The sequence below is a fragment of the Cebidichthys violaceus genome, unplaced genomic scaffold (genome assembly GCF_023349555.1).
Source record: "Cebidichthys violaceus isolate CVI_PGR_0920_01 unplaced genomic scaffold, fCebVio1.0.p SCAF_79, whole genome shotgun sequence".
In the NCBI taxonomy this organism is placed as follows: domain Eukaryota; kingdom Metazoa; phylum Chordata; class Actinopteri; order Perciformes; family Stichaeidae; genus Cebidichthys; species Cebidichthys violaceus.
Window position 1 is genome coordinate 450,645 of NW_027176963.1, and position 22,544 is coordinate 473,188.

The 22,544-nt window shown below is 43.8% G+C and overlaps 1 protein-coding gene across 1 annotated transcript in view; it reads right to left on the minus strand.

Moving 5' to 3' along the window:
• myo15ab (myosin XVAb) overlaps positions 1-9,522 on the minus strand; it is a 45,483-nt gene extending 35,961 nt beyond the window's left edge. Inside the window, exons 1-10 of the mRNA XM_068737448.1 lie at positions 7,591-9,522; positions 4,157-6,397; positions 3,920-4,039; positions 3,506-3,823; positions 3,078-3,275; positions 2,656-2,897; positions 1,346-1,739; positions 950-1,032; positions 420-483; positions 183-292 (exon numbers count right to left, since the gene is read on the minus strand). Of these exons, the coding sequence (XP_068593549.1) occupies positions 183-292; positions 420-483; positions 950-1,032; positions 1,346-1,739; positions 2,656-2,897; positions 3,078-3,275; positions 3,506-3,823; positions 3,920-4,039; positions 4,157-6,397; positions 7,591-9,522 (5,702 nt within the window). The remainder of the gene's footprint in view (positions 1-182; positions 293-419; positions 484-949; positions 1,033-1,345; positions 1,740-2,655; positions 2,898-3,077; positions 3,276-3,505; positions 3,824-3,919; positions 4,040-4,156; positions 6,398-7,590) is intronic.
• Between the last annotated feature and the right edge of the window lie 13,022 nt (positions 9,523-22,544).

Below are 22,544 nucleotides of genomic sequence, written 5' to 3' on the forward strand. Positions count from 1 at the left end.
ATTCTTTGGCCAGTGGCCTAATTTCAGATTTTGTAGAAATGTGCAAACAACAACTAATCAGACTGAAAACATATCTTCCTTGCTAATTTCCCAGGTCTAACACACACACACACACACACACACACACACACACACACACACACATACACACACACACACACACACAGACTCCCGGGTCTTACGGAGGGTTTTCACTCAGGCCGCGACCTTCATATTGAAGCACCATGTCTGTGCCATAAATGTTGAGCAACTTGTAGGGATTCACAGATACGAGGATGCTGCCGATGTACGTCTGTGTGGAAGGAAAAAGAGAGACAAAAAAGGACAGGAGGGAGAGCGGATGAGTGGATGTAGTAGGCGATGTCCATGACATTTGATGATATTAGTTATCTAATTTGCATATTAGAAATTAAGCATACATATGCAAGTTCCTGGTCGAAGCGCTTCTTCAGGTTCATCAGAACTGTGGTCTCATTCAGCTCACTGAAATTAAACACACGTACAGAGCACATATTGTCACACTGCGGCAGGATGCCCACACTCACTTGTCATCCAATATTAATTACTTTCGATGACATTCAAGACGTCAAAATCAGAGAGAGTTTCTTCTTGGCAGGACATAATTGTGGAATAAATTCTCTCAAACTGCTGTTGAAATGATACAGCTATCTAGTGCAGGGGAGTCCTCCGGATGTGAAGAGATGTTTTTGGGTGCTGCATGTTAATAAAAGACTCAATGCTAGGGATTTATTTCTGAACTCAAAAAGTTTTCAAGGATTTTCAAAGCCTACAGGCACACAAATACATGCGCTGTGAATAGTTGCTAGAAAAAACTGAAAATACATACATTGGAATGAGCTGTGCTGCTCTATGCTGGAACAACAAAATGCTTGTAAGTGTGTGACAGGAATGATTGTGAGGCTGTTTGTTAATACTGGATTCTGCTTACGGCAGCTGCGTCATGTCCTCCATTCCCTCCGCCCAGCTTTTCGCCCTGTGGCCTGTTGTGGGCATGCTTAGGATGGAGTAGATCTAGACACACACACACACACACACACACACACACACACACACACACACACACACACACACACACACACACACAGAATGGTATGCAATTAGTCCAACACTGGCATGCAACTTTGTCAAAGCTTGAGGGATATTGTGATCAGTTGATGCAGAAATGATATTAAATATGCAGAAAATCAAATATTCTGTTTTGTAATGATTTTGTGGGTCATCTAGCTTCTATCCTGTATGCTTCACAGTTATTGCTAGAATAATGTCAACGTTTTACTAACAATTAAATCAACTTTCATTAAAAAAAAATCATAAAGTTAGCTACCTTGTCATACCAGCTTTGACCAGGTACTCTATCTCTGTCAGGAGTCCAGTTTGTCTCCTGGATCTGTCCGTCCACCAGTCGAGGTGAGGGTGAATATCCCTCTAATAGCCCGTCTTCTCTGTACATGGACCACTTTGACAGATTCTGGACCGTCCCATGTGGTAAAACCCTCTCAGCTGCCCAAACATCTTCCCCTCCTTGCCCTCCACCTCGGGCATTTCTGGCCCAATGTCCTGAGCTTGGCCCATAGGGTGGAACCACAGCATAGCGATTATCCTCACCCTGCAGGCCTGTTGGCACCCTGTATGAGGCATAGCGAAGCTGCTGGTTTTGGACGGCTTCAGACAGTCTCGGGACGTGGAACTGGCGTGTGAGAAAAGAGCCATCAGGCAGCCTGTGAAAGAAGGAATTAATCACTTTAATTAAGAACATGTAACACAAGGTTGTACAACATTGACAAAAATGTAACTTTGAAACCGCCTTTGTGTAATTTTGTAATTGTGATATAAATTAATACATTTCTACACATGGGGCGCTTCCACCACAGGAACTTTCCAAGAAAACCAAGAACCTTTTGAGGAAGTCAGGAAGTAAATACAATTTTTGACCGGAGGAATCAGGGACTACATTTTGTTCCTGTACAATAGTTAAAGGTGTAAAAGAAGTCCCTGTTCTGGGGTCAGTACTTTATGATGATTCAGAGACTTTGCAAAGCCGAATGTCACTGATTGGTAAAGAGAGAAACTCCTCTTGAACTTGTGTATCACTTGTGTACTGTTTCATTCATAAAACAATTAAAACATTAAAACTCTAGTACTGATATTAGGATGAAGAATGAGTATATTTGTTGATGTTTACAAATATTAAAACATTAAACTTTGTTGTTCCATCTAATTTTTTATAAAAAAAGAGCATGATAAAGAGATAAAGTGTGAAGCCCTGAGAGCAGGAGCAAATGAGAGACTGAGGAAGCTGCGGTTGAGAGAGGTAGGGAGTTAACCAGAGAGAGAACAGTAATGAGAGAACAGAACGACTTAACAAGAAAAATTAAATACATCATCAGTCGTATTGGCCTAATCCTCACCGTTCTTCAGATGCACCAACAAGAATGCAAAAACGTTTAGTGCTTAGTTTAGTTTCTCAGTTTAGTTGTTCCATATTTCCTGGAAATAAAAAGTGCTAATATTTAATTCTCCATTGGTAAAAAGTTAATGCCTAGCTTGAGGCTCAATTTCTCAACAGGTAACACTGTCCCACACCTGTAGAAGCCTATCTGGTCATTAGTTTCTATTTTTAGTGTAGCTCCCTACCTGTATTTGACATCACGGAGTTCGTCATTCCGCAGTGCAGAGGCAAGATTGGGAGGTTTGGGTTTGGGTGCGCCTGACAGTACAGAGTCATCTGTGAGATGATAGAGACCTGCAGACCGAAGTGCCTGGTTTTGCCTCAGAGCGGCTGAAAGGTTGGGAGTGGAGGGCTTCTGGCCAGGGATAACCAGGGAGCCATCAGGGAGCTGGTATGATGCACTACGAAGGTTCTCATTCATAAGAGCCTACAGAGCAAGACACCAGGTAGTTATTCAAGGTCATAATCACAATACCCTGAATAATTCAAAAGTCTGTAATGGTTAGAATGCTATGTTTGATTTTCCCTGGGTTAGTGAAAAAAGAAACAATAAAATAAACAGGCTCTGCAGCAAAGTTAAATTAAGTGACATTTAACAGGTACGCACTCTAGACAGGTCAGGGCCAACTGGTTTTCGTGGGTCAATGATGATGGTTCCATCAGGCAGGGTTAATGACACACCCTTAAGATAAGGATTCTGCAGGGCGGCAGCCAGGTTGGGGCTCTTTGGTTTCCTCGGGTCCACTATAATAGTTCCATCTGGGAGGGTGTATGCAGCTCCTTTCAAGGCTGGGTTACTGAGGGCCTAATGTTAAACAAGTGCAATTCCATTAATCGAAAAGCAGCAGCTTATTGCATAATTGACTACCAATTGCTATTACCAAAACAAGGTCTACATACATTTGTGGGAACTATTTCAAGTCCTACTATAAATGAGAAGGAAGGAAAGTTTAACAGATCAACACACACACACAAAGTACCCGGTAGTGTGACGGGAAAACATACAAAACCAAAGAGTCTGAACCCATAGCTAACCTTAGCCAGGTTGGGTGAAATAGGTCTGTTGGGGTCATGGACCCCTTCCGGTAGTGTGAAGGAGGCGCTCCGCAGGGCAGAGTTTTGAAGGGCACCGGAGAGGTTTGGAGAGATAGGTTTCCGTGGATCAATGATGATTGTACCATCGGGCAGGGTGTAAGATGCAATTTTCAGGTAAGGGTTCTGAAGTGCTGCTGTAAGGTTCGGAGACTTTGGTTTCTTGGAGTCAATCACAATGGTACCATCGGGGAGAGAATAGGAGGCTTCGCGCAGAGCTGGGTTGCTTAGTGCCTTAGCCAGGTTTGGGGAAATGGGTTGCTGAGTGAGCAGACATAGCAGAGAAAGAAACATATTCATCAGCTGTAACTGATACATGGTTAACAATATTAGGGAGAGAAAGGAACACAACATTACTTGCTGTCTCGGGTCTATAACGGTGCCATCGGGGAGAGTGTATGTAGCAGTCCTGACATTCGGGTTCTGAAGTGCTCTTGAAAGGTTTGGAGACATGGGCTTCTGGGGGATACGTGGGTCCTGTGTGGGTGGAAGGGGAGAGTATAACTGTAATAAAACAATTGTTGTTACTCCATGTGTAGACAAACATACATGGCAGATTTTATAGTCATTTTGACATGTTCCTCCTATACCTACCCTGATAACTGATCCATCGGGCAAGGTGTACGAGGCTCCACGGAGTTGTTGGTTTTGCAAGGCATTGCCAAGAAACGGGGAGGAAGGTGAAGCTGCATATGGTGACACCAAGGTTCCATCTGGCAGCCGGTACGATGCCTGCATCAACTGTTGGTTTTGCAGGGCACTTCCTAACATTGGTGAAGAGGGTGGCGGTGGTCCATATGGGGACCGTCTAAGTTGCACAGGGGTCTGATAAGATGCTTGGCGTAAGTTTGGGTTCTGTTGAAGAGCATTATGGAGCTGAGGCCCAGCTGGTGCATAAGGGTTACGCCGTTGCATCATAGGGGATCTTAAAGATGAGACATTCTGCAAATGAGAACGGTTCTGTAGGGCATCATGAAGAAGTGGTGATGGGCCAGGCTCAGTGATGTAATCATATGGAGTAACAAGAGTTGGTCCGTATGGTGAACGGATCTGTGGAGTCTGATAAGAAGCCATACCCCTTAGTGCCTGACCATGTCTCATGGCTCCAGACAGCATTGGAGTGGAAGGTACAGACGAGGCATATGGGGACTGAGGCCTTTGAAGTGGAGACACATAGGAGGCTTCTCTCACTGCCTGGTTTTGCAAAGCTCCAGACAGCATTGGAGAAGAAGGGGGCATAGGCTGTTCATAAGGGGACATTGGCCTTTGTAAAGGTGAAACATAAGATGCATCCAGTATAGCTTGATTCTGCAGAGCATGAGACAGCATAGCAGATGAAGGGGCCATAGGCTGCTCATAAGGGGACATTGGTGTCTGCAGTGAGGAAACAAAGGACGCATCCCGAATTACCTGGTTTTGCATTGCACCAGACAGCGTAGGGGATAAGGGAGCATAAGGTTCTACATATTCTGTAACCATCCCACCCATGTCTACCATCTGGGCTGGCTCTGGGCTGAAGGGGGAAGCAAAAGACGCTTGTCTGACAGCCTGGTTCTGCAAAGCACCAGATAACATGGGAGAAGAGGGGGCAAGAAACTGATGCGATGGCTCAGTATAAGGATCAGCATAGGGGCCAGACATATACGTTTCTGGTGCATAAGTGGGTGGATGGGCAGATCGAGGGGGCAGGAGGGGGGAGGACTGACGAGAAAGTCGAGGAGAGAAGCGTGGGGATGCAGGCTGTGGCATGTGTTTAAGGGAGAGCTGTGGAGAGGCAGGAGGCATCCTTCTTATAGACTGCTGGGCCCTGAGAGGATGTCCTCGAGCCACAGGGTGAGGACGAAATCGGCCAGACTCTCTCCTCCCTTGGGGAGCACGGTGTACCATGTGAGGGGAGTGAAAAGGGGAGGAGAAGGAGGAGTCCACAGTGAGAACAGAAGACCTATTGCTTCGTATGGAGGAAGCACGGAATGGACGCACATTCTGGGTGGGTGGGGGCATTGGGCGCCCTCGGAGACCCATAGGTGAGGGCCTGACGGTACCTAAAGGAACATTTCCCCCCATCCTGGGCCGGACCAATGGTGTGGGGTCCCTGAGCAGCCGAGTTGAGCGACGAGACAGGGTAGGAGATGATGGGGCGGGCCGCGGTCCTGCAGGGGACAAACTGCGACGAGATAGGGAAGGAGAGGGAGATGGTCTTCTACTGAGCTGTGGAGAGTGAGGGGGAGATGCATGACCAGGGGAGAAGGAAGGGGAGGGTGGACCATGCATCTTCCTCCCTCCAAATGGGCTGAGGGCTGGAGCGGGTGAGGCTGGAGGACTTCGCCTCCTCATGGAAGCACGGGGTGAGGAAGGTGGAGAACGCCGTCTCATTGATGCTCTTGGTGAGGGTGGAGGACTTCGCCGGATCATGGAGGCACGGGGAGAGTGAGGGGGGGAGGGTCCTCGAGCCATAGGAGATGGTGATCTCTGAGGTTGCATTCTATGACGGGCGTGGTGGGAGGCCATGGGGGAGGCAGGAGTTGAGATTTGTCTCGACATAACAGAGGGGGGTCTTTGGGCATTTATGAACCCACTCCTTATGGATGGTTGTGGGGAGGGGCTGTGTCTCTGTGGAAGCATAGGGGAGGGTACTGGGGAGGCCATGGCAGAAGGATGGCGCTGCATCTGTGGGGAGGGCATGACAGAGCGGCGGGATGGAGTCGGAGAGAGTTGCAGGCGCCGCGCAGGACCGGGGGACATATTTGCTTGCTTAATAATCATGGCAGTTGGAGTAGGGATCACTGAGCCATAACCCTGTTGCTGTGACATCATCATTGGGTCTGTCATCATCTGCTGTCGTAAAAACACAACAAAAATTATGTGTACAATAAATTGAGAACCAAAAAAGCTAAGAGAGCATACATTTCGTGAAAATGAGGTAGCAGTGCTGAATATAGTATTAATATTGTAGTAAAAATGTACGGTATTACAACTTAAATACAACCGTCCATCTTTTTGAAAATAAGTTATATAATCTGCTCTACAGTTAAATTATTTTGTGAACCACATATCAAGAACGCGTGTGGAAGAAAGACTGAAGGACACTTATAAAGGTACAGAGAAATTCCTGATAAGACAAGGCCAGAAATATTGAGTGTTTTTTTTTCATTTAATACTTTGTTGTTTTGTAAAATAATAGAAATAAAAAACATTAAGAAACAGTTGAGAGGCAGGGTTTTTTTCTTTATGCAATGCAGAGTTATTCCAGCATATACAGTACATGGGATTGATTTTAATAAGTAAAATGTGGCCTACTTGAAGTCTGCACTGTGCAGCTGTATTATAGAGGAACATTAAGTATCAGATTGGGATCAGGGGTAAAACAAATTGATCTGGACATTCCTAATTGTCAGTTCATGCAAAAACCAGTATTAGTTGTGAAAACTGAAATAAGTACCAACCAAAAGTTTCAAGCACCCTTTTGGCACACAACTCCTGAGGTACTGGCCTGAGAAAGCAAGCTGAGGCTCACAAACAAATGTCAGTGGTGTTGTGTCAAAAATAAATCAAAAGAAATATCCAGTGCAAACAAGAGTTAGACAACCACTATTTTTCTTAAACCCTTTTTTATGACAAGCCATGGAATAATATGTCACTTGTCGTAGATACGTTGTTAGGAAAAAGAACAAGCCTAATATTTGCTGCTCATGGCAAGAATGTAATCAAGATGTTCATTGCTTCATTGGCTGTTGGGTAGTCACAAATATTCCTACTTAATTATATCATAGAAATGTGTTTTTTTTATTCACTTCAGGATTACTCTCACTCATTGTCTTGTGCTGTATTTTTAGATTTCACTTCCTAAAGCTAACAATTGTGGAACATTTTCTAAGTTGCTAGATAATGCTTTGGCTCTCCCTCTAAAGTAGGATTGCGTTTTCACATGGTCATCCCAGATTATATACAGAAATCAGGTTGAAAGTCGACAAGGTTGCGTTAAAGAGTATGGTTGCACAAACTCAATGACACAAGAGAGCTAGAATTACCTGTGGTGAAATAATTTGCGGAGACATCATTTGTTGCTGTGGCAACATCATCTGCTCTTGTGGTGACATCATTTGCTGGGGCATCATATGTTGCTGTGGCATCAGAGTCTGTGATGGCATCATTTGGGCAGCCATACTTTGTTCTTGTTGTAACATCATCTGCTGCTGTGGTGACATCATCTGCTGCTGTGGTGACATCATCTTCTGCTGTGGTGACATCATCTTCTGCTGTGGGGATATCATCTGCTGCTGTGGGGATATCATCTGCTGCTGTGGTGACATCATCTGCTGCTGTGGGGACATCATCTGCTGCTGTGGTGACATCATCTGTTGCTGTGATGACATCATCTGTTGCTGTGGTGACATTATCTGTGGGGGCATCATCATTTGGTCTTGAGGGGACAACATGGTTTGTTGTTGAGAAAACATCATTTGTTCTTGCGGAGACATCATCATCATCATCTGTTGTTGTGGTGATGTTCCCATTTGCTGCTGTATTGACATCATGTCACCAAGCTGACCTGGTGCCAGAGGATACTGGTCTTCATACTGGATTTCTGACATGTCTTCAAATTCTGGATCAGGTGGCAAAGTAGGTGGAGGGTGCAGGGGCACATCTAGACGCTCTTTCCCAAACAGGCGCACTTGAGGCCTAGGAACTCTAAATGTCATCTCTCCTCCCTGAACTCCACCGGTATCGTCCCCATATTGATCATACCGGTCTGCATACTGGTCCCCATACAGGCCCTGTACCTGATCCATCCCTTGCCCTCCAAAGCCAGAGAACTGCTGCCCCCCTGGTGGGAGCCCCATTGCCTGCTGGGAGCTGTAGTCTTGGTAGGGCATGCCCGCATCATTATAACTGACTTGATAGCCTGGTGGAAATCCCCCTTGTATTCCCATAGTTGCTGCATAAGGGTCGTCATAGTAACCTGCCTGCCCATCCCCGTAGTAAAATCCTTGACCATTTTCATCGTAATAACCCTGAGCCTGAGGCTCAAGGAAACCATCTACCTCTCCACCATACACATGGTCCTCACCCACTAGTGCATAGTAGTCCAGACCCTCGTCACCATACATTGCCATTGCCTGTTGTTGCTGGTTACCATGATAATTAGCTTCCTGTATATTATAGTAGCCTTGAGTGGAGGCATAAGGGTCATAGTAGTCCCCCATGCCATCATCATAAAGACCACCTTCATAATATTCTGCATTTGGATTGTAGAGTCCTTCTTCCTCATAGTAACCCAGGTCTTGATAGTCTGCGACCCCTGCTCCGTTGTCAAAGTAACCAAACTGACCCTGACTTCCATATCCTGCAGTTGCCTCGTCTCCATAACCATTATAACCATCATCATAGCCTCCATAACCTTTCTGGCGGACTGAATGTTGACGGTCATATTCATAAGCCTCCTCCCCATGCTCATAACCATTGTTTTGGTAACCATGAACATGACCTCTAGAGCTGGCATATCGGCTTTGTCCGTGGTGTCCTGCATTTCCTCGCATTTTAGTGGACAGGAAGCGTTTGGTCAGCCAGTTGGTTGCTGCTGCAACCTTACCCAGCAACACACTTCTGTTCTTGAAGTCGTCAGGAGGACCTTCACCATTCTTTTTCCCAAATAAGTTTTTGAAGAAGCCCCCCTTCTGATTTGAATCATTCCCTCCTCCCAGACGAAGCAGCATATAAGTTGGCTTCTTCCCATCATTTTTCTTCGCTTTATCCTCCTTCTCCTTTTTCCTCTTTTTGCTGGCCTTAAACCTCATCATGAATCGAGAGGTGTTCTTCAGCATGGACTTGCGACGTTTCTTTTTAGCAATGCGGGTTTTTCTCTTCCCCAACCCCAGGAACAAACGTGATGTACTTTTCAGCTTCTTCCTGCTGTTCCTGCGTCTCTTGAAGCCAGAAAACTTCATGAACATCCTGGACATGTTCTTCAGACCTTTCTTTGGGATTTCCTTTATCGGAAGCTGTGGAGCTTCTTCTGCCTTCTTGCCTTTCTTCTTCTTTGCATCAGCATCTGATTTCCCACCTTTATGATGGCGGCCATCTTTTGATTTCTTTTTGCCGTAATCCTCTTCTTCGTAGTCATCCTCCTCTTCTTCATCCTCATCCTCCTCGTCATCCTCTTCTGAATCCCCACGTCTAGACTTTCCCCCTTTCTTTCCCTTGGCCCCCTTGCCCCCCTTGCCTCCTCGCCCCTTCCCTCTCCTGTCATCCTCTGAGTCTTCTTCTTCATCATACTCATCTTCACTGAACTCTTCGTCCTCTTCCTCATCACTCAGAAGCTCCTCATCCTCCTCGGACTCCACTTTCTTACCTTTTCCTTTGTCTTTTCCTTTCTTTCCATCATCTTTCCCCTTGGGTGGCTCCTCCTTTCCCTTCTTGCCCCCCTTCTTATCATCTTTCCCCCCTTTCTTATCATCTTTGCCCCCTTTCTTATCATCCTTTCCACCTTTCTTATCATCCTTGCTAGGTTTCTTGTTGTCTTTTCCTCCCTTTTTGTCATCCTTCCCTTTCGTTTCCTCCTCCTTCTTCTTCTCTGGTTCAGGTTTTCCACCCTTCTTTGCATCCTTCTTGGGGTCTTTCTTGGGCATTTTCACAAGTGGCTAGGAGCACACCATGCCCTCTCTTTAGGATGCTGTAAACCTTCAAACACACAAACACAATTATTACATGCACACTGTCGGAAGACTACACTATATTGTAGGTTTAAAGAAAATATGATCAGGAGCCTGACCTTTAAAGGATTCCTTGGTTTAGATATGCCTAGTTGACTTTGCGCAAGCACTATATGCAGGTTCTGATTGAGGACAGGTCCACCTGGCCAAAGCAGTTCCACACTGCCCAAATCTGGTCCCCATGAAGGCTCCTGTCCAGACGTAGAGCTAAATGTCAGCGATCTTTCTCACATACACACACATAGACACATGTATGTAAACACAAACTCTAGCATTGGCACAATGAAACCAAGTAGTTTAGTAAACTTTGGTCTTTATATCACCACCCCATTCAGGATCGGTGACAAAATGATACAAAATGATTAAGTCAGTGCTTATGTCTTAGCAAACAGTTTTATACACTTCAGTGGTGTTTCAAACTGCCTAGGGATCCCAAACTCCTGATTAAACCCTGCTCTGAATCCCAAACACCTGCTCAGAGTTCCTTCACTGCAATCTCTCTAAGCCCTATCTCGTTATTTGTGCACACTACCCTGAAAAGCTCTAGTCTGAGAGAGCTCTGACTCTTCCATAGAGTTATACGACCCCTATCAAGAGATCGCAATCTCTACCCATCAATGTCCAGCTCTGATAAAGGGTTTAAGGTCAACGTGTTTAATGGGTTTCAACTCTAAACACCTTCTTGAAATCTATGTCTAAATCTAAATCTGCTTATGTATGAATAGCATTAACTGTATTATGAAGTGTTGCCTCACTACGAACTCTAATGTCTAATTTATACCTCTGTGGAGAAGCTTGGAAAGAGCTTCTGCAGAGCCACATGGATGGTTTGCAGAAGTATTAATTGGACATCAGAGCTAGCAGGTGGAATACGACAAAAACCTTATCAATTCGAGGCACAGGAGCGCCTCCTCACCACCCAACTCCATCATTTTTTTTTCCGAGTCATGGAGATGTCTCGGGCCAAACTAATATGGAACTATTGAATCACGTCTATCAAATAAGTCATACACAGCTCAACAAAGCATTTGAAAAACGCACATGCTACACTTAATACGCCTGGCACTATATACCTGGCACTATATGCCTGGCACTCACAAGAGATGCACACACCAGGCCGCACAGAACGCAAAGGTGCACAGCTGCAGAAGTATAATTCAGGCATTACAAAAGTGATTTTCAGTGGTTTAGAAATTGACACACAGTATGACCCTGCAACTTTGCTTTCTGTCAAATTGGATACAGACATTAAAACCACACGAACAAAACATGCATCTGTCACTCCAGCTCAAGCTCTACTCTCTCTCTATGGTCAAGTCTTTTTCTTGTAGAGTTGCAGTAAAAGACACAGTCCTGTGGCAGAGTCACCACACTCATTCACCAGGACAGCTTTCCATTATAGTCACCTCCACATTCAATGACAAACAGTACAGAAGAGCAAGTGTGCTGGTCGCCAGAATCTCTGCAGTCTTCAAATGTGTTGCGTCCTTGCAGTAGGTGTCTTCTTTAGCGATTAACAAAAAAAGAACAGAAGCAAAAAAACTGTGGGACAGAGTCTTTAGGTCAAACTCAGCTTCTTCCTTTGACCTACTCCGTCCTCTGTTGCTCACTACAACACGTTCCCTCACTCAGCACAGCACTCTGTTCACACTGTCCTCCTCAGAGTGTGTGACAGCTAGTGTGTGTGTGCGAGTAATTGTGTGTGTGTGTGTGTGTGTGTGTGTGTGTGTGTGTTTGTGTGTGAGGAAGAAAGCGAGAAGGGCAGATGGGTTGCCTGTTTGTGTGTATGTGTGTGCGTTTGCATGTGCGTATTTGTGTATGTGTTTGAGTGCAACTGAGGAGTTCCTTGTGGCGAGTCGTAGAAGGAGTCTTAATTTGTCATCTGGCTCTACAGGCGAAACTTGAGAGCTCTGGGCGGCTGAGGGGGCGGGGCATAAATAATACAATAGGTAGGGAGAGAGAAAGAGAGAAAGAGAGACAGACATGGGCTGCAGAAAATAAGACTGAATGCCAGTAAGATGTCGTCAAATCTGCTATTATCCAACTATTAAGAGCCTGTAATTTCTTTATTGATGCTTTGCATTTACGCTTATGCAGAAGAGAAGTCACATACACACACCTTTATGTTATCTGACTTTAAATCAACTCCTCCTCTTTTTCCAGAGTAACATATACTGTCAGGTGTGTGTGCGTGTGTGTATGTGTGTATATGAGCGAAGATAAGTGACGCATCATTCTAAGAAACATTCACATGTTTAAATAGCATCAATTTGAGAAATACAGGCAGCCACCAACCTACAGTACTTCCACATACGTAACAGCAGGAGAAAAAGCAGAGGCAGGAGAAACACCCACTTGTATTGTAGATATATGACGTATTCGCTCTGGGTATCAATAACAGAGGAAAGACTCTCCAACACACACACACACACACACACACACACACACACACACACACACACACACACACACACACACACACACACACACAGCCAGTGAAGGATCGGTAACAGGGCTGTGATTATTAGTGCCATCAACCAAATTATTCGGAAGGGGTCGGATTGCCAGATCTGTCCTGTTACAGGGTATAGGTGTTGGGTTGCCAGATCCTGATCTTTTGGTCCTGGTTTGTAAGTCTATCTGATCATTACCAAGCAGCAAAGAGCGCATGTTGTGTATGTGCGTGCATGTGCGCACAGTGCGTTTATGCAGAGTTATGTCTTTGAGTGGGTGCACATGTGCATAAAAAGACGGAGAGCGTAATGAAAGAGCATTTTTTCCTGGATTTCCTATACGGTTTGTCTCTAACCGTACATCTGCCTTTGAAGCATAATGAAAAGACCCTATCAAATGTGAAAAGCCCTGAGTAGCAGCCAGTCTCCATCTTCCCAAAGCAATCGCTGCTGGCAGGTGGTCCTCCATCTTTTGATAGAATTTGTAGAGAAGAGACAACACAGAGAAACTGGGATACATGCCCAGGAGAGGAAAGCAGACTTATGACAGAAGTGGACTTGATGAGGCTCATCAAAAGCATTCAGGTCCTGGGGGGGAGCAGTAGACCATCTTTGTCACTTTACACACACACACACACTTTACACACACACACACACACACACACACACACACACACACACACACACACACACACACACACACACACACACACATGAAGCAATCTGCTGCTATCTAGTGGACCAGCATTACACCTGCAGCACCTCTAATAGTTTGCAGTTGGTTGGTTCAGGTAAGTTTACAGGCCTGCAGCGAGTGTAAGGCTTGCACAACACAAAGCAATTACCTAAGCATTTTGCATTGCTTTTCCATGATTTAATATAGTCTTATAATGAGTGAAAATGAGATACATTAGGTAGTCTAACTCCAGGATAACCATTTATCTTGCAGGAGAGAAGTAGATAAAGCAAAGTGTGCAGGCATAAGGAGCAAGGGGGGAGGGGGGGAGTTGGAGTGAGTGCACTCAAAAACCTACCTCTCCTCCGGAACACCCTCACTGGAGCTCCGTAGTCGCGTTTCCCCATCATCTTATAGGTTAAAAAAAGGGAAGAAATTAAAAAAAAAACAAATACCAAAAACTGAAACTGCTACAAGTCCCGTTTATATTTTAACCACACACACGGTTCCTCCTCACCTCTGCTGCTCCTCTGACGGGGCTCCCGGCTCAGAGCAGCAGGGGTCGGTCAGTGGAGAGGAAAAGTGTGCCACCGGGAACGGAGGATGAATATTTAACGACCGCTATTCTTCGGTGACCGGCCGGGGGCTTGAGTTCCACACACTCCGGTGAGAACTGATGAGCACCGCGGGTGGGCCGTGTCGGGCAATACATGGCGATGCACACTGCTGTTCAGTTAAATAAACAAGGTGGGTGAACTTAAATGTAAAACACTAGTGTTGGTATAGCATTAGATAGCCTTAAGTTGAAAAGAGATGGCGTTTCCTCCAATACCTGACTGTTGTTCGGAAGTTTGGTGTTAGTTAAGGGTACTTTTAACATGTCCTCTCGCGCGCACTGAACACGATGGGGGGGAAGTGTGGTCGAGGCATGAACGGCTCAGGACGGTTGAAGGTGCGAGCTACAACAAGAACATGTACAGTCAACGTCTTCCACGTGAACACTTCTTCTGTCGCCCGCCAGAGGGACCCGCCCGCCAACAAACAAACAGCTAGAGAGCCACAAACTGCTGCATCTTCAGTCACTCCATAACCTAAACGACCTTGCCGTCTCCCCCACATGACCGGCTGGCTGCCGGCATCAAAACAGGTTTTGGCTTTGATATCGAACCAACTGTGGAGAGACACGATGCAAGACCTCGCTGTTTGTTTGGCAACGTTTGAGCTATTTTTAGCTCTGTGCCCGAAACAGTGATTTACATTGACTTCAACCAATAGACATATTTGCAATGTTTATGGCGAACACACTTAATAATATACTGTTGACATTCTGCAGCTGGCAGCCAAAGTCTTGGTCAGTGCAGGCAGCTCTCCAACCTGCCAGCTTGTTTTCGAACCAAAACCAGGTCACTGCTTTTTTTTTTTTTTTTTGTCCACTGACAGCATCATAATCAATTATGCTACTTAAACAGCTGCTTAAAAATACAGCTACCGATGTGCAATCAAATAACCCAAGCTCTCTCTTTTAGTCATACCATAAATTTGAATGAATTAGTGTTTCCCAGTCTGGTGGTCAAGAATCCCTGAAGGGGTTGTGAGAAGATAAACAGGATAGGAAAGCAGAAAAAAACAACTTGTTCACAATCTTACTCAGAAAATCAGGACTCTTAAGCCTTTATATGTTGTTTTTTTTGTCTTGTAAATTACTGGATAATATTATTATTCACTCTGAAACATATTTAAATGAACTAATCTGTCTTTCATGGTTGAAGTGGTCACAACTGTGATACCAGTGACAAGGGGCAGCACTTAGACATGATTTCATTTTAAAGGGGCGACAAGCCAAAAATGGAGAACCACTGGATGAGATTAATGACAGCTGAGGCCATCATTCTTTTTCTTTCTCTGTGGTTCTGTAGTTGTTGCACCGAGCTTCAGGGTAGAAGCCAAGCTCTCTGGAAGCAAGCCTTACCTGAATTATTTGGATTTTTTTGACAGCAGTGTTGCGAACAGGAGTTGCTGATAGAAATTGTGTCTCCCCCCCCCTGACAACAGCTTGCTTAGGGCACTGAAACATTAAATATCTGTAATGCTTGGCATGTTCCATGGCCCCTTGTCCAGCTCTAGGCCCTGTGAATCATTCAAGGAAAGCAATGGCTTTATCCTGCAGGAACAAGCTACTTTTTTTTTTTGGAGTAACAAAACAAAGCCTTGTCTCAGGAAGGCGGTGATGTTTCCTCAAGAAAAAATGTCGCAATAGGTGTCGAGCTAGACCTGCATTGTTATTTGAGTAAAGCAATATTTGAGAAACGAAATGTTGGTGATATAGTTGGAATGAAGAGTTAAGATGTAAAACGCATTTAGCTTGTAAAAAAAATGCCAACGCTGGTAGGGTGAAAGCAAGGAAAAAAAGCAGCTCAGGCTTACTGCTGCCGAGTTTGGAATGGATGCAGTCGTGAGCTTTCCCACTACCAGGCACCGTTGGTCGGATGGCATGCAACAGATCGGTGAGCAGAGCACCAACATTATTTTTTCCTCCTGAAGGAGTCTGGAGCTGAAACAGCTGCTCCGAGACACCCGGTCTCTGCAGCAGGTCAGAGGGAAAGCTCCCACTGGGACAGAGACCCGCTCATGTGTGTCTTTGTCTGTGTGTTGAAGAAGCGAGAGAGAGACAATGCAAAAAGGCATAGATAGATAGATAGATAGATAGATAGATAGATAGATAGATAGTGTTGGAAAGACAGAAAAGCAGCAGGGTACATCCATCCACATCCACTTAACAGGCTCCACCTGGATAGGCCGGATAGTGGAGGATAGCGTGGCTGCTGGACTAGCGAGAGCCCCGCTGTGTGTCCATCAGTTTAAAAAAAAAATCCCTGCTGCTGCTGAAGTGTCCTTGAGACACATTTTCTACCCCTTCCAGTTCAGAGACACACCTGACTGCTGTTGCTCTCCAAACTACAGCGATGCATTTCTGTCAGTCACAAAAAAAAAAACAGTATTTTTGTGCATCTGTCTTTTTACCCACAGTCCAACCGAAGCCCTCAGCAATGGTGCATGGACCCAAACTGCAGATTCCGCAGTCACCACATCCACTCTCACACCCATTCTAGATGGATATAGTAAGGGTGTGTATATGTTTGTTTGTTTGTTTGTTTGTCTGTGTGTGAGGGGGAGAGACGGAATGGGTTAGTTGACAATGACAAATAGCCTTAAATACGATAAGAAGCTGCATCTGTGGATCAGATGGAATGTCTAAGGAATATATAGCAGCAGATCGTATTTACTTGCTTAGAGAATTTTAGGAACCTTGCAGGACAAAAATGTCAAATATTTTGTATCAGAGAATGTTGCACAAAGCTTCAAACTGCTGTAGTGAGAAACGCAGGACATTAATCCAAACATGAACAATGCAATTATCACATGCATGACGAAATGAAAAAATTAAACATTATCGCCTTATGTGAACCCATGGAAAACTATATTTTTTAACCCTTCAATAATAGTTTTTTGTTATACACATGAACTATACATTTAGTAAATAACATACATGTCATGAACATACAGTGCAATACACACAGAGTGCTACACTACCATATATAAAACAGTAAGCGTGAATTAGTGACCTTTCATATACAAAACATAAAGGTATGTTGTATGAAGTCTTGTTTGGATATACAGGTGTTGCATATATGACATACCTGCACAAAAGAACATATACAATACATAAGTATGAAGCTACGATCATGTTAAAGAAAGTGAGTATTCATTTAATGGGAGGCAGTTCAATTTGACAAAATGAATGAGATAAATTGTCACAGCTTTTAGTTTATTATTACAATATTCTCTCAAATATCTAAAATCACATAAAAAAAATGTAAATGTATGCTCACTACTTTGATTAAAATGGCAACACTATTCAAAATGTAAAAAACTAATTTGAAGTACAAATAATTAATGACCTCCTGTGACAACTCGGTATAATTCCTCTGACACCATTTAATTAGAGATTGCGACTGTAAGCCAAAAGAGTTTTGTCACAATACGATTGTATTCAGAATACAGCAGGTGTATTGAATGTTCAGTAGCTTTAATATTAATGTTATTCTATGATATTTGATTGATTGCTGTTGATTGTTTGATGTTATTGTTTGTTTCTTATTGTTTAATGTTATGCGCCGTTCCGCCATGACAAATTCCTTGCAGGTGAAAACTTTCTTGGCAATAAATGGTTCTGATTCTGATTCTGATTGATTATCATTTACAGATAAAATGCAAGCAATGTAAAGGGACAATATTTGTATTCTCTGCAGTTTTCAGAAGCTTTTATTTGTACAACATCTGTTGTATTTCATTAAATCCACCAAGCTGTGAAAGCATTTCTTTAAATGACTGTTAAACATAATGATACAGCTTAAAGAATTTAACATCTCTGTTCCTCAAGGGTGTTTTGAAAACACAACAGTCTGAGTAGTTCACTTAGTGTTGCTTTAGATCTACTCCACTCTCGAGTATATGAGAGCAAAGGGGCAACGGAGATGGAATTATCATGTTGTTTTCTGCACAGCAGGTGATTATTTGATCATCAGCAAACCACTTGGTTCTGAGATCATGCTTTAATGTTGGGATGGTGCTGTGGAACAGAGATAACACCTGTCTTGGCACTCAATTACAAAAATAGAATTTCTATGAAAGCTGATGCATCTCGTAATCCTATTAGATGAAGCCAAATTACAATTTAAGATCATTTTTGTAGAGGAAATAGAGGAAAGTGGGTAGTCCACCCGTAGTTGATATTTTCCTATTTAGACACAAAGACACACAGCAGGGAGCACACCTGTGGCCTCAGACTTGCCAGACCTGCTTTTTTTTTTGACTAATTGTGCTGCAATTTGAGACATTTATTCACATTATACATGGCATGTGGAGGATATACAGCTGCAATTCATCAAATTGCTTTCTCTCGCTCGCTGCATACTGATGCTTTGCGAGCTGGCAATTTCTCCAAATTTATATTCAGAACGGTGGACTTAAACAGACCTGCAGTAACCCCGACACTCCGCCATTCACACTGTGGAAACATTGAAACAAAGTACTCCAGTATGGTCTACAAAGATATTGCATTTTCTATTAAATAGATTTAAACAGAATGCTTTAAATAAACTTAGCATTTTAATGGGTGATGAATTTTAATGTGAAATTTAACATTTCGTTGAGTTTGGATTATTTTGTATTTAACCTTAACAGCCTGCAGTAAAACAAGAAGGATATAACACTCTCCTCCAGTGCTCTTTATAAGCTCCTTCTTCACTGTGTGGAAGCTGCAAGTACAAGACGTAGGTAGCCCAAACAATTGTGGTTGGAAAAATACCTCAAACAAACTGAACCCTTCACCCGAATTGATTTTGTGGTGTATATTTACTTAAATAATTTATTAGCCAAAAGATTTTGTCGTCCATAGGCAGTCAACTAAAGGTTAAATAAAGATTGGAAATCAATCCCCAGGAGGTAGTGTAGGACATGACTGAGGAGACAGCTGACTGGGCCACTTTGCTTCCTGTCACCACAACCTGAACCCAGTAAAGCAGTAAATGGGCAGATGGATGGATGAAAATCGGTATAACAGTACATTAGACTAAACTGGACTACATTACTCTTGGTGTTGTTGGCATGGTTTCCGTGCTCTCTGCCTCTACGTTTTGGAGCCTCAAAATTCAGGCTATCGCTGTAACAATTCTGGAGTGAGACCCAGAAGCAAGATCAGCAGGTAGGAGTGGTAGTACAAAAGCAGGCTTTACTAGGCAGATAGAAAGATATAGGTCAGCAACAGGTAGGCAGTCAGCGGAGGCAAACAAGACCAGAAGGGATCAGGCAGGCAGCCAAAAGTCCAAAAACTTGCTGGGTTCAAGTTACTACAATAGGCAGAAGGAAGCAAGGCTGCAGCAGACAATCTGGAAAATGACTAGAATTACTGCATGGGCAGGTAGTGTGTTCCCCCGCTGATGGGGTAATGAGATTCAGGTTATCCGACAGGTTGAGATCAGGTGACTGGAAAAGGTGGGGGCAGTGTCTAAAATCACAGCGGAATATTCTTAGACGAAACCAGAATACTCTCGCTATTGTTGGCATGGGTGTCAGCCCTATGTTCCCTCAGAACCTATCCTTCAACCTTATGTTTCTATGTTCCCTCAGAACCTATCCTTCAACCTTATGTTTCTATGTTCCCTCAGAACCTATCCTTCAACCTTATATTTCCTCAGCACCTAGGATTTTTTTTTCCATCCAAATTAGGCCCTATGTTCCCTCAGCCCTATGTTCCCTCAGTCCTATGTTCCCTCAGCCTTATTTTCCCTCAGCACCTATGATTTTTTTCCTTCCATCCAAATAAGGCCCTTTGTTTCCTCAGCTTTACGATCTCTCAGCATTTATGATTTATTCCAAATTAGGCCCTATGTTCCCTCAGCCCTATGTTCCTTCAGACCTTTGGTCCCTCAGCCCTATGTTCCTTCAGCCCTATGTTCCTTCAGTCCTATGTTCCCTCAGCCCTATGTTCCCTCAGCCCTATGTTCCTTCAGGACATATGCTTTTTTTCCATCAAAATTGGTCCCTATGTTATGTTCCTTCAGCCCAATGTTCCCTCAGCACTATGTTCCTTCAGCCCTTTGTTCCCTCAGCCCTATGATTCTTTCCCCATCCAAATTAGACTCTATGTATATCTAACTGTATCCAATAACAGACAGAAAGACAAAAGACCAAACAAATAAACAAACAGACAGGGGCCAAAACCTGACCTCATTGGCGATGGAGGTACTAATCTAAGCGATCATAGGGCTGAGGGAACATAGATAAACTCCCGTTGGCATGCAGTGCCCCTAAACATCCTTATTTTGGAGCCTTGAAATTTAGGTTATCACTTTAACAAATCTGGATTAAGACCCAGAGGCAAGATCAGCAGGTAGGAGTAGTTCTGCAAAAAGCAGGCTTTACTATAGTCAAAATGCAGGATATTTAGGTCAGCAACGGGTAGGCAGTCAGGGGAGGCAAACAAGACCAGAAGGGACTAGGCTGGCAGCCAATTGTCCAAAGCTGTGGACAGAGTCACTTGCAGACAAGCAGGTAGATAAGGAAACAAGGCTGCAATAGCCAATCTGGAAAATAACTAGAAGAACTGTATGTAGTGTAGCAGTCTGTATGTAGTCTGGGGATGATGAGGTAATGAGGGACGGGAATGCAGACAGGTGGAGGACCAGGTGACTGGGAAAGGCTGGAACACACTGAGGGCAACTGGTGGACAGGGTGGAAGAGGAATCATGGCAGTGTCTAAAATAATAGCAGAGGATGGATGGAAATCAATACACTGTACATTCCTAGGCTAAACCACATTACTCTCGCTATTTTGGGCACATTTTGCAGCCTTACAATTTAGGTACCAGTGTTGCAATTCTGGAGTGAGACCCAGAAGCAGAATCTGTTGGTAGGAGGAGCTAAAGAAGATTTTAGCAGTCAAAAGGCAGGATACAGGTCGGAAACAGGTAGGGAGTCACACGGAGGCAAACAGAACCAAGGGACCAGGCAGGCAGCCAAAAGTCCAAAAAACATTTGTGGTCAAAGACTCTAAAGTCACATGGTCCACACAAAAAATGGGTTACATTTGGTGTAAACTGAAGAAATAAAGCTCAGTGAATGTTTGTCCAAAAGACGGTAGAGTTATCGGGTTATGAAATCCATTGAGCTGCTCCAGTTTCAGGGTCCTGGTATTGTGCATGTAATGATTTAATCAGACACTTGAATATTACCCGTTGTTAGTGTTATGAGTAACACCTGTGTTTTTACAACTACTACTTCTGTCAAAATGTCTGTTGTGAAAAAGGATTATCGATAAAGTGAATTATTAATCGGATGAAGTAGATCACCTGTTACAGACTATTAAATACATTAGTGGTTAGTGGCAGTTTTTATTCTGTCTTTTTGAAATGGCCCCTTTCCTCTGATTTTTACAGACTGACTTTGATTCCTCAGTTGGCTGTTGTATCATATTCATTAGTCATATATACTTTTCTATTTACAGCAACTAAACAACAGTTTGAAGGGGAGAACCATGGTCCAATGGTGCACTCTATACCCCCCACATCCCACTCTCTCTCTCTCTCTCTCTCTCTCTCTCTCTCTGTCTCTCTCTGTCTCTCTCGTCTTTATGGGAAGACTCAATGCTGGCCTTTAGGTCCCAGTTGGCCACTCATGATGGTCAGTCCACCTACGCCTCTGAGTGTTGTTGCCGGAGGCAGAAATGTACAGGCAACAGCAATCAGCATGCAGAGAAGAGGGAGCCACCACATGCATTTCTTCATCACATTTTACATGTAGCGCACTTTCACTGAATTTGGCACATGATTGATTAGCACTAACAATTTGCGAAAGCCGTTTAGACTTACTCACAAATTTCTCCGTCTCTTCCCCTCCCCTCTGTGGGAAGAGTAGATGATTACGGTAGGTGTGTAGCCATGAGCAGCTGCAAAAACACAGGGATAAAGTAAAGACACAGCTGGAGTGAGTACACCTCATTTAGGCGTGACACATTCACTTGTTCACACGCTCACAAACACACAGTTCTGCACATGTTGCTGTTTCGTGTGTGAATTCAACCAGACTAATGACTTAATTGCTGTGTATATTTTGTGTGTGTATATCAGCATGTTTAACAGGAGTGTTTACCAGCAGTGAGAGCGGGAGTGCAGTGACAGCATTTTCGCTGTTAAAGATTTAACATCCGCTCTGCTTTTATATAATTTTGACGTTTTTGTATGACCTTCTTCACTGTAATATTCATTACACTTCATCTTTGGAACATTTAATAAAGACCTTCATCTCAGTTGTAAACAAGTATGAACCTCATAGGAATACATAATAAGAGACGGATCAAACCTTGGTTTTTCATCTGAACTATCAGTCCTTTTTAAGGAAAGAAACAAAGCCTAGCACGGACTAGAGCTCTAGGGATCCATCTCATTGGCTCAATTTTAGACAACTTGGGACTAATTGCACATGCTCTGTGAGGACGGCCAAAATCTGATTGTCAGTAACAACAGATTCTTTGTGTGTGTCATAATGGAATATGTGGTCCTGGGGACACCAACTGTAAAGGGAAC